Raw genomic sequence first — 13289 nt, forward strand, 5'->3', positions numbered from 1 at the left:
CTTCTGCCTTTGCCTTCAGTCATTTCCCCTTCACACTAGTGCCAATTTACACTACAGCAATATCATTTTTATATTAAATTTTCATTGCTTCCTACATAGTGATCAGACTCTTATACCTAGCTTTCAACATTCTTTAAAACTTGATCTCAATCTACTTCCCAACATTGTCACTCACATATTTTTGTATCAAGACCATGTTTAACTAGTTGGTGCACTAGTTTTGGTAAAGTCAGAAGCTCATATTTAAATTCTTGTTCTGTTTACCTTTTCAAAGAACAAGCTCTTGGTTTTATTAATTTTCTCTATTGTTTTTTGAACCTCTATTTAATTGATTTCTTCTTTGATCTTTATCATTTCCTTCCTTTTGCTGACTTTAGGTCTTTTTTGTTCATCTTTTTCTAATTCTTTTAGGTGGAGGGTTAAGTTGTCAACTTGGGATCTTTCTTCTTTTTTGAGAAAGGCCTGTATTGCTATAAATTTCCCTCTGAGCACTGCTTTCGCAGCATCCCATAGATTTTGAGAGGTTGTGTCTTCATTATCATTTGTTTCAAGGTAGTTTTTAATTTCCTTCTTGATTTCCTCATTGACCCATTGGTTTTTTAGAAGCATGTTGTTTAGTCTCCATGTAGTAGGTTTTTTCTCTTTCCTTTTCCTATGGTTGATTTCTAATTTCATGGCATTGTGGTAAGAGAAGATACTTGAGATAATTTCTGTACTCCTAAATTTATTGAGATTAGCTTTGTGTCCCAATATGTGGTCGATTCTTGAGAATGTTCCATGAGCATTTGAGAAGAATGTGTATTCTGCTTTTTTTGGATGTAGTGTCCTGAAGATATCAATGAAGTCTAACTTTTCTATTGTTTCCTTTAGGATCTCTGTTGCTTTATTGGTTTTATGTCTAGAGGATCTGTCCATTGATGTGAGGGGGGTATTAAGGTCTCCTACTATGATTGTATTCTCATCAATATCTCCCTTTATGTCTGTTGATTTTTGTTGTATGTATCTGGGTGCTCCTATATTTGGGCATATATGTTGACGATACCAACAAGGGCTTAATCTCTAGACCATATAAACAACTTATACAACCCAACAGCAAAAAAGCCATTCCCCCAATGGAAAAATTGGGCAAAAGACCTGAATAGACATTTCTCCAAAGAAGATATACCGATGGCCCGCTAACACATGAAAAAAATGCTCAACATCGTTGATTATAAGAGAAATGCAAGTCAAAACTACCACAAGATACCACCTCACACCAGTCAGAATGGCCATCATTAATCCACAAATAACAAGTGCTGGAGGGGCTGTGGAGAAAAGGGAACCCTCCTGCACTGCTGGTGGGAATGTAAACTGGTACAGCCACTATGGAGAACAGTATGGAGATACCTTAGAAATCTATATATAGAACTTCCATATGACACCACAATCCCACTCTTGGGCATCTATCCGGACAAAACTCTTCTTAAAAGAGACACATGCACCCGCATGTTCATTGCAGCACTATTCACAATAGCCAGTACATGGAAACAATCCAAATGTCCATCGACAGAGGATTGGATTGGGAAGAGGTGGTATATATACACAATGGAATACTATTCAGCCATAAAAAAGAATGACATAATGCCATTTGCAGCAACATGGATGGAACTAGAGACTCTCATCCTGAGTGAAATGAGCCAGAAAGACAAAGACAAATACCATATGATATCACTCATAACTGGAATCTAATATCCAGCACAAATGAACATCTCCTCAGAAAAGAAAATCATGAACTTGGAGAAAAGACTTGTGGCTGCCTGATGGGAGGGGGAGGGAATGGGAGGATGGGGAGCTTGGGCTTATCAGACACAACTTAGAATAGATTTACAAGGAGATCCTGCTGAGTAGCATTGAGAACTTTGTCTAGATATTCATGTTACAACAGAACAAAGGGTGGGGGAAAAAATGTAATTGTAATGTATACATGTAAGGATATCTTGATCCCCTTGCTGTACAGTGGGAAAATAAAAAAAAAATTAAGAAAAAGAACTAAAAAAAATAATAATGATAAATTCTTGTTCTGATACTAACAGACTTCTGACCTCGGATAACCCAATGTATTGGAACTTCAATTTCTTATCATGTAAAAGTGGGAATTTAGTGTTTAACTCAAATGTTTGTAAAGTCTATTAATAATAGGAATAGGAGTAATAATAGCAGTGGTGGCGGCAGCAGCAGTAGTAATAGTAGTAGTTATAGTAGTAGGAGTAGTAATGTTAGTACTTGTACTAGTAGTAGCAGAAGTAGGAGTGGTATAGTAGTAGCTGTTAACTACTAGTATTTAAGCACTGATGTACATTTATGAAAATATTTTATATACTTGATGTTATTTAACCCACCAACAACGCTATAAGTAGGTTATGTTAGCACTATTTCACAAATAAATGAACTAAATCGCAGAAATGCTTGTAATTTACTAAGTTTTTTATGGACAACAGTTGGATTAGGATTTTAAATCTCATCGATCTTAAAGGACTTAAGTAGAGGAAAACTAACTTCAATATCACATGCAATATTGTGCTAGTGCATTCATTTTCCTTGGAAGAATTTCTGTAGTTTCTCAAATTCCTCTGAGAAGCTTGTGAGCCCCCAAAGAGCTCAAAATCACTGAGATAAACGCTCAGTTCCTTAATTAAGAACAAAGGACTTGGGAAATTTATCTTTTGAGACTCTGGCACTTCATATTGTCTGGCACACAGTAGAAAAATCAATTACATGTTAGAATAAATTGTTTATCAATTATTCTATGAATAGTTCCTTGCACATAGTAGATAATTAGTAATTATTAAAAGAATAAATGTCACATAGATGCTGCTGATCTTGAAATTATACCAGAATTGTTATACCAGGCATACTTAGAGTTGTGATTATGTAAATAGTACTTATAGTTCACATAGAGTAAAAGGGCATATAATTAAAATTAATTGCTTAAAAGTGACTTTGCAATTTATTATGTGATTCCTTTTGTTTAAGTGGTCACTGACATTAATCTTTTTTGCACCAGCTACACAGAGAGGAAAGTAAACCTCCAGAATCATCTTGACCATTAAATTGAACTGTCCAGGGGGAAAGTATAGCACAGATAAACCACACATGAGTATATGAGACAGGACTCTAAATGAGAATATTCTGAGGCTCCTAACTAGACTCAAATGAGGAAGAAAAAAATGCTTGTTAATATCATAGTGTAATTAGCCACATCCAATCTTGAGTTTTGATTTTTTTTAAGAAGGATGATTTTGACTTTAGTGAAAACAGATCCAATTCACTAAAAAACAGACTTCATATCCAAACTGTAAGCTAAATGAATAAAACATTTACCTTGGTGTTGATTATCCAAATATTTTCCTTTGCCTGGCTAAATAGACCAAATTTATTTTAATTATATTGATTTATTCTAAAGTCCTTATGAAATTAAAAACTATAAATGTTTGGTAGTAACATATCTTTGAAAATATATTTAAGATTTTTGGATGACCTATCAGATGGCGATTTGTTTTCTATATTTTAAGTGCCCATTATTTGATTATGTCTTATTAGTGTAAATTAGTGACAGGCTTCAAAAACTAACTGCATCTAAACAAACTCTGTAACATTCCCAGTAAACCCTCCTCAATTTCTAAAGAAATGTTTTGAAATAGAATTTAAAAACATAAATCTGGAGTTCCCGTTTTGGCACAGCAGAAACAAATCCAACTGGGAACCATGAGGTTGCGGGTTTGATACTTGGCCTCACTCAGTGGGTTAAGGATCCTGCGTTGCCCTGAGCTGTGGAGTAGGTTGCAGACGCAGCTCAGATCTGTCATTGCTGTGCCTATGGCGTAGATTGGCAGCAACAGCTCCGATTCGACCTCTGGCCTGGGAACCTCCATATGCTGTAGGTGCGGCTGTAAAAAGACAAAAAAATAAAATAAAATAAAAAAAGAAAACATAAATCTGTATACTATGTATCTCTCCTAACTTAGCAGTACTATTTCCTTTTCTATTGAAAATATTTTCTTTGCTACAAGGAAAAACTTAATTAAAATTAAAGGCAATGAAAATGATTAAAATGTTTTTAGCAGCCAAAATTGTATTGAGGACATATACTTTAAAGTATTATGGTTAAGAGTTCTTGTCCTATCTCAGCAGTAACAAACTCAACTAGTAACCATGATAACGTGGGTTTGATCCTGGCCTCCCTCAGTGGGTTAAGGGTCTGGCGTTGCACTGTGCTGTGGTATAGGTCAAAGACATGGCTCAGATCTGGCATTGCTGTGGCTGTGGCTGTGGCACGCAGCTACAACTCCAATTTGACCCCTAGCCTGGGAACTTCCATATGCTATGTGTGTGGCCCTAAGACAATATATATATATATATATATATATATATATATATATATATATATAGCTTTGCCATTAATTTAGTGAAGAGAAGCAATAGAAACTATCATTACAGATACTTAGAAAGGTCTTTTTTGCAACAGCTCTGCACTTCAAGCAGGTGGCTTGACAGGGTGGCCTTAGTCTTCTGAATGCACACTCTGAAGCCCTGAGAAGATGTTTAGGGTTGAGGACAAAATAGAGAAATCCACTTCCTCAATATGATAAATTTTTGGTTGTGGGCTTAGACTGCAAGTGGCATTAAATCAGTTGCTTCCACTTACTGGGTAACTTTGGCCAAATCACACAATCTCTGAAAATCTTCACTTCCTAAAATGGTGATAACAACAAACCTTAACCAATGTGGTGAAATATAATAGATGTGAATATTAACTGATATACTTCATATTGCTTTTATTTACTTATTTATTTTTATTTTTCGGTCTTTTTTTTTTGTCTTTTTAGGGCTGCACCTACGGCATATGGAGGTTCCCAGGCTAGGGGTCCAATTGGAGATATAGCTGCCGGCCTACACCAGAGCCACAGCAATGCCAGAACCGAGCTGCGTCTGCTACCTACACCACAGCTCACAGCAACACCGGATCCCTAATCCCCTGAGTGAGGCCAGGGATCGAACCCGCAACCTCATGGTTCCTAGTAGGATTAATTTCCACTGTGCCATGATGGGAACTCCCTTCATATTGCTTTTAGAACACTTTGTAAGAAATTTGGGGGTTCAATCCCTGGCCTCACTCGGTAGGTTAAGGAAAGGGGGTTGCCATGAGCTGTGGTGTAGATCATAGACATGGCTCGGATCCCATGTTGCCATGGTTGTGTTTGTTGTAGGCTGGCAGCTGTAGTTCCGACTTAACCCCTGGCCTGGGAACTTCCATATGCTGTGGGTGCAACCCTAAAAAGGCAAAAGATAAAAAAAAAAGAAAGAAAAAGAAACAAATTACCTGGAGTTCCTGTTGTGGCATGGTGGAAACAAATTCGACTGGGAACCATGAGGTTGCGGGTTCAACCCCTGGCCTTGCTCAGTGGGTTAAGGATCCGACGTTGTCATGAGCTGTGGTGCAGGTCACAGACGTGACTCGAATCTGCCATTGCTGTGGCTCTGGGATAGGCCGGCAGCTACAGCTCTGATTAGACCCCTAGCCTGGTAACCTCCATGTGTCACAGGTGTGGCCCTAAAAAGACAAAAGATCAAAAAAAAAAAAAAGAAAGAAATTTTTGTTTTCTATTTTCTTTATTCTAGTCTTGGGACATCATTAATAGTACTGTATTGCAATAAAACACTTTAAAGGTTTGAGTATATGTGAAAGAAGATTAGATGTCATTAAAACAGTAAAATGTATCTGATGCACATACAAATGCTATTCATATTTGTAATGCCATTGCATTATATTTGCTCATATATGGTAAGCAACTAATAAATGATTGCAATAATTAGCTTTTTCATAATCAAACTATGTCTGACTGTTGGGAGAAAGCATCTAGAGGAAAAGCAAGGAATTGTTCTGAAGCTTGAGGTCTCTGGGAAGGAGGCGAAGTGTTGAGGACAGGAATAGTGGGAAGGAAGAAGGCAAGAGAAAAGGATCAGGCCCTTGAGGAACTGGAGGCTTGATGAAAGGGTAGGAGTGAAAGAAACAGATGTGAGAAAATCTTACCCAAGATTAATTTCTATCCTTTTTCTTTCAGAGTAAGAGCTGGGCAGCCAATATGTAGGGTAGAACCCAGTTCTCCCCTGTATGGGTAGCCTGCCTGAGCAAGTCCCGCAGCCTTTGAAAGCGCTATTGATAGAAGGGAGTGAGAAAGTATAGGTATGTCATGAGGTTTCAGTGACAAATTTGATTGGTTTATTGGTGATGTAATTCTGGTTCATAATAAATACTCAGTACAGAGTATTTCATTCTTGTTCTTTTTTCACCATCTACCAGACTTTTCTGGTTCTCTAACAGGGACCACAGGTTTTCCTGACCACTGAAAGAGGCTGTCTTTTCAGTGAAGTGAAAAGAGAGTAGTAGTAAAAGTACAGCCAATTTGCCATGTTTTACACATTTGAAAGAATATGTGAGGCAGGAAAACAGCTGGTATTTTCACCTTTGCAAGTTTTCAGTCATAAACTTTCCCTCAGACTTAGGATTTTTACCAAAGTTTTCAGTTTAATATAGAGATAGTTGGACTGGACAATATATGTGTAAGATGTTTTTCATCTCAAGATTATGGCACAAATAGATGTTTCAGAGTAGCTTCCTTTCCACTCATTTTTTTTTCCTGTCTTCTAATCTTAACCAAAAGATGAGGAGTTAAAGTGCTAAAATGTTCCATATTCTTATCTATTGCTCCATAAAAAATAACCCCAACAATTAGCAAGTTAGAATAATAAACATTTACTATCTCACACAGCTTTAAAGGTCAAGAATCCAGCAGAACCAGCTGAGTGGTTCTGACACAAGGTACATCATGAATATGCAGTGAAATTATTGCCTGGGGCTGCAATTATTTTAAGGGGATGGAGAATCTATTTTCAAGCTAGCTGTTGGCAGGACACCTCAGTTTACATGGGTCTCTCCACTTTGCATAGGGCCATTTACACCATGTGGGAGCTGGATTCTCCAGAGCAAGTAATGAGAGAGAGAGAAAAATAATCAAGAAGGAAAACATGATGTATTATGACCCAGCCTTGGAAATAGGTACCATTACCTCTCCTGTATTCTGCTACAGCAAGCAGATGCAATGAAATACCAAGTGGTAGGGATTGAGTTATCTTTGAGGTTGACTCTCACATATTTCTTTAGCTTCTCAACTGGCAAAACCAATGTGTGGGTAGTCCAAAAGGAGAGAAGTTTAAGAAGGCCCACCCCATTTATCTATTAGGCACTGAAGTAATAATCACTAATCTAAGGTTTGATGATTATTTATGAATTTTATTTTTAGACATGGCTTTAAGTATTTTAATTATTTAAAATTATAAATTTGTTCAAATTTCTTCTTAGTCATTTAATCTACCAGTAAATATTAAGTTTCTATGTATCAGAAACCATTAGGGCAAGTATATGTTACAATCAAGTTATGTACAAAAGGCCAAGGATACACAGAGGCAGAGGAACTAAATTTACATGGGGGGTTGGAGAAGGTGTTACAGAAGTCATTCAGAATTTTGTCTTAAAGGACAAATAAGATTTTATAAGACTGACAAAGAGATAAGCAAGAATATATATATATCAAAAAGAAAATGCTGAGATTCAGCAAGTTCCAAAAGACAACATAAGGAATGATTCCATCTTTATAAAGCAGATTATAAACAAGAGATTGAGAAATTCAAAACTCAGGTTAGTAATTACCTCTGGAGGGCCTGGTACAACCAATGGTGTGAAATAAGAAAGAAACTAGAGATAGAGTCAATGATGCTAGTGTTCGAATAGGTTAATAGAATTTTAAATGCCAGAAGTATGTATAACAATTTTTACATATGAAATATTGTATAGTCATTTTTTACATTCAGGGTATGTTGTCAGCAGGGAGAACAGCATATGAAAATGCATGGAGGGCTGAAAGAGCTTAGAATAAAATATAAAGACATAATTATGACAAGGAAATTATAAATAATGCATTATATTTCATAATATACAGTTCAGTGTTCCAAAATTATATCAGACTATACAAAAGAAAGAAGATTAGAGATTCAATTGGAAGTAACAAACTCAAAACTCAAAATCTTACAAAAGGAGCAAGTGCTATTTCTGTATTAAGAACCAGAAAGCTGATTTCTCCTTTGTTGCCTGCATGATGATAACATCAAGGCATATTACAATTGAGAATCTTGAATCATGTGAATTAATGATAAGTTACAGGAGCAGTTATTATTTTCATCATTAGGAAAGAGGTCTGGTGAATTTTAATTGTCTAAAACTCATCATGTGCCGACAACTTTTGTTCCAAGTGGAATTCAAATCACAGGGTGATACTTCATTTAACAACTTATCCTTTAAACTATTGTAAAGCTGGAAGTAATGTTTAATTATATTATTGCCAATCATCTGAAGAATGGTAATTACTTGGAGTTTTTGGCCAGTATTTCTGATTAAAAATGCTATGGCCAACTCAATAGGTCATATGTTCATGTCCTGAATGTATTAATTTTCTTCTAAAGCCTTACTTTATTCCGTAGACAAGAAATGACCCCCCCCCCCTTGGAAATGATGCTTAGAAAACTTTGATTGATTTGAAAAGAATAGATACATGAAATATAATTTTTGCTCTTATCACTTCATTTTACTTTTTGTTTTTTCACATTTCACTTACTAGCCAAAATGGTTATTTATTTGTGACTAAAAAGCTATTTTCCTTGAGAGATTTGGAGTACTTTTTAATTCAACAAGGTCCGAAACGTTGATGGATAACTAAAATCAATATATATCTGACCAAGCATGAGAGAATGGGTTCCCATGCATTTATCTAGGAACAAAGTTCAGGGTACATTTTTCCTCTGGAAAGGGACATAATACACAGGAGGAAGGTCATGAGGTTGGATTTGTTTCCTTTTGAAAAATAAAGACAAAGTGTAATCCCTGTAAAGCCACATTGGGACTTCCTGACAAAGAAGTTATATCTGTTTTGATAAGAGAAGGCCAGGAGAGTCAAGAGGTGTTTTCTGAACTAGTGCTGTCATCTTCCTGATCTTAGTTGTCACTGTAGCTTCCTGGAACCATGAGTGCCAAGCCTTGAGTCTTCTGTTCTTGGTTCCACTACCTTGCTTTTTGTTGGTTCTTTGGCTGCTTGATAGATCTTTGTCTTGTTACTAGGTCTATTCTTGATTTAAATTTTTTTTTTCACTTTTAGCCTACTGATAGCACATTCTAGCCAAATTTTACATGTATTTTCTGGGCATGCCCATGCCCAGAAGCTGAACATACACCTGACCTACCACTTTGTACCTTATTTGCAGTTGCAATAAGTCTCATGGATGTCAGCTTTGTATCTTAACGAAAATGTCTCTGATTTGAAATCACAAAGGTGTTCCTTCCACTGTTTGTGTTATTCTCTCTCCATATCCACCCATATTTTTCTCTCAGTTGGTGAATCTTCCTATTTTGCTAAGTGTTAAGAAGAGATCTTCCTTAATCTTCCACTGTTATGTCTACCCACCTACCAGAATCTATGCTCTTTTTTAAATAAGAATTTTATTTTTTCTATTATAGTTGATTTATAATGTTCTGTCAGTTTCTGATGTACAACAAATTGACCCAGTCATACATACATATATACATACATATATATACACACACACATTTGTCTCACATTATCCTCTATCATGTATGGTCCCTTACAAGTGACTAGATATAGTTCTTTGTGCTATACAGCAGGATCTCATCGCTTATCCACACAGAATCTATACTCTTACATTCTACTCTCATTTATTTTACTACAATTTAACTGTCCTTGCTCCTTACTGAGGTCAACTTTATCCTTTCTGTGCTCACCTATCCCAAGTGTATACTTTTAGCCTGCAACTGTCTCTGAATTCCACATGAATATACGGAAGTAATATATATGCATGTGAATCTCCAATTGAATATTCAAAAGGCATCTTTAATTTAACACTCAAAGAATGAATTCCTAGTAATGCTACCCACTTCTCACCTCCACCACAAGGAAAGGCCACAAATAACAGGTTTTCCTAGGGTTTTCTCCATCCTGGTGAATGGCATCTTCATTTTTTCAGTTCCTGGTATCAAAAACATGGTGTTAGTTTTGACCTTTCCCTTTTCTCACACTTTGCATTCTGTCCTTTAAGAAGTCCTGTGATTCTCCTTTCAAAATATATCTAGAATTTTACTGCTTCTGTCTATCTCCATTACTCCCACTTTGTTACAAGTCACTAGTATATTTGACTGAATTACTGCACTAACTTCAGAGATTTAATCATGCTGCTTTCCTTGCACACTGCACTCGATTTTCAAGGGTGATCCTATCAAAATATAAGTCAGAATAGTTCCCTCTTCTGCCCAGAAATTTTCACTGATTCCCCACTGGAGTCAGATTAGAAAACAGAACCATTATTATTATCTAAAATCCTATATATGTTCCAAGCCCCATTTCCTCTCTGACTTCAGCCTTCTTCTACCTTATTATTTCTCCTTATCACTTTTTACTGTGTAACATCCTAATATTATTTTTCTATCTTATTTCTCTCAAGTTTCCCACACTAGAATATAAAATGCTATGAGGGTAGAGGTTTTTTGTATGTTTTGTATAATACCTTATTACCAGAGCCCAGGTTAGTGCCTTACTCATAGTAGACATGCAATAAAAGGTAATATAATGACTAGCTGATTTAATGAATGAAGCCATTCTCACCTGACTACATTATATAATCTGCTATGCATGCTAATTTTTTATAGCTGTGTGATTTACTACAGTAATTAAAAGAATTATCTCTGAAATCAGACTGAGAGAAATTTGAGTTCCATCTAAACCTTACTACATGAGGTTGCAAATTGTGTTTAATGACTCCAAGCCTTGATTTCTCATTTTTAAGTGGGCATAATAATAGTGAGTTACTCATTGAGGAGTTGTGAGTATTAAATGATAAAATGCAGGTAAAATATTCAAAATGCCCAGAGCAGAGTTAGTAAACTTTTAATAAAGGTGGTTAGTATTTTTATTAAAATTAATAATATTATTTTTCTTTTAACTTCTTTTTTAAACCCCTATAAGTTTTTTCACAGTTTTCTTTGAGAGTCAGGTATGCCCCAGAAATGTTTGAATGGCTCATTTCAGCATACTAATATAATATAGTCAATCAGCCTCAGGGTTTCATCCACTTCCCTCTGACAGACTACTCTAGAGTAGGAAAAAAAAAAAGAGAGAGAGAGAGAAAAAAAAATCTAACTGCTGGTTATATATCTGGCTTTTGCGTGTAAAAAAAAAAAAAAAAAAAAAACAGCCCTCTGAAGGAAATTATCACAGTGAGTGCATTGTAAAAGTAATAGTGGAAAGGAATTCTAAAAAATGATGCCAGGAAGTTCATTGAAATCAATTGCATTTATAACAAGTCATTCATGTAAAACTTTACATTTTATGTTCAGTCAATATTAAACTTTTCACTTAGAAACATAATTCTTGGAATTATAACAGCCAGAGTTCCCGTTGTGGCTCAGTGTTATTGAATCCAACTAGTATTCATGAGGATGCATGTTTAATTCCTGGCCTTGCTCAGTGGATTAAGGATCCGGCATTGCCAGGAACTGCAGTGTAGGTTGCATACATGCCTCATATCTGGCATTGCTGTGGCTGTGGTGTAGGCCAGCAGCTACAGCTCTGATTCGAGCCCTAGCCTGGGAACTTCATATGCTGTGGGCGTGGCCCTAAAAAAGCAAAATAAATAAATAAAAGTATAATAGCCCCAACTTGTTGATGCTCATATGGTTCAACTAAATTTTTTGAATTAGCAAGTTATACATGTAGGACTGGCTCTTTTGCTCAGGCATTGAGCTATGGTGATTCAGGAGTGGACTACACATGGAGGCCATCGGCAGGGGTTTGATTGCACAAAGTCAGACCAAGTGTCTGAGAGTTTGCATTAGATAGAATTCATTGGGCATGTTTTCCACTGGTGGAAAAAATGTTTTTTTGTTTGTTTGTTTGTTTTTTGTTTGGTTTTTATTTTCAGTGATAAATAGACCCTCTCAGGTAAATATGTCTTGTTCAGATTACGTCTGAATTGAATAGAAAATTGTACTTACAGAGCTAAGGTGAGTTTTAGTTTTTATGATTACTAGCCTATGACTTATTTTACCCTGCTATATTCCTATATTCCAGGTTAGTAAGAAAGAGAAGTCCTAGTCTAGAGTTATAATAATGTGAGTTCTAGCCACAGCTCTGTAAATGCAAAGATTTGCTATTCTTGACGAGACGTCACCACTATGCCTTAATTTATTCATCTGTGCAAATGTAAGACTGTACCTGCTCCATATTTTGCTGAATTTCTGTTAGAACTATGTTCAATGTGAAGGTTACATAAATAAGATGCTGTATATTACATGCTTTCTATTTAGAAAGCTATTTAAATATCAGTAATAGCAATTTCTGATACAACTGTTCATTCTTAAACTTTTATTCTTTGTTCTAATCTTTCAGTTTCTAAATTTCTATGACTTCATGATCATCACCTCTCCACCACCAACCCCCCTTTTAAAAATAACACTGGATTTTGCCTGTAGGTAATCCAGTGATAAAATCACATTGAAAATTGAAGTAAAAAATTCCTTTTATTCTTTTTGGGTAAAGTTTTGACAACACCAATTATCCTCATCAGTTCTGTGCTTCGATATTAGTTACAATAATGCCTTTTCTTCTCATTTGCACAGGAAATGACTTATTTCTTGTAGCAGTTCATGAACTGGGGCATGCTCTGGGATTGGAGCATTCCAATGACCCTACTGCCATCATGGCTCCATTTTACCAGTACATGGAAACTGACAACTTCAAACTACCTAATGATGATTTACAGGGCATCCAGAAGATATATGGTAGGTTACCACTTATTCTATTTGGTTAACCCTACAGTGAAATACAAAATCCTGCTATGTTTTACATTTTGAGATGGATGTTCTAAATAAATTAAATAAATACTGAGGAAAAAAATCTGGTTTATTGGCAAAAGTCTTCTATCAATTAAGTTTTGTTGGCAACAATTTCAGATATCTTAATGTGCAGATTATGGGCAAATCTGATAAAGTTTTCTTACTGAGTTTAATTGAACCCTGATATTATAGTAAAGACGTGATCAACCTCAGTATTTAAAATTCAGGTAAAATGTAATAAGTGGATATAACTGATAAAACAGTAAGAAATAGAAGACTTTTATATAAAATACTGGAC

The 13289-nt window shown here is 35.7% G+C and overlaps 1 protein-coding gene across 1 annotated transcript in view; it reads left to right on the top strand.

Moving 5' to 3' along the window:
* Nucleotides 1-13289, top strand: part of MMP16 (matrix metallopeptidase 16) — a 299878-nt gene that overhangs the window by 200283 nt on the left and 86306 nt on the right. Inside the window, exon 5 of the mRNA XM_047783647.1 lies at nt 12776-12937. Within this exon, the coding sequence (XP_047639603.1) occupies nt 12776-12937 (162 nt within the window). The remainder of the gene's footprint in view (nt 1-12775; nt 12938-13289) is intronic.

This window comes from Phacochoerus africanus, chromosome 6 (assembly GCF_016906955.1).
Source record: "Phacochoerus africanus isolate WHEZ1 chromosome 6, ROS_Pafr_v1, whole genome shotgun sequence".
Lineage (NCBI taxonomy): Eukaryota > Metazoa > Chordata > Mammalia > Artiodactyla > Suidae > Phacochoerus > Phacochoerus africanus.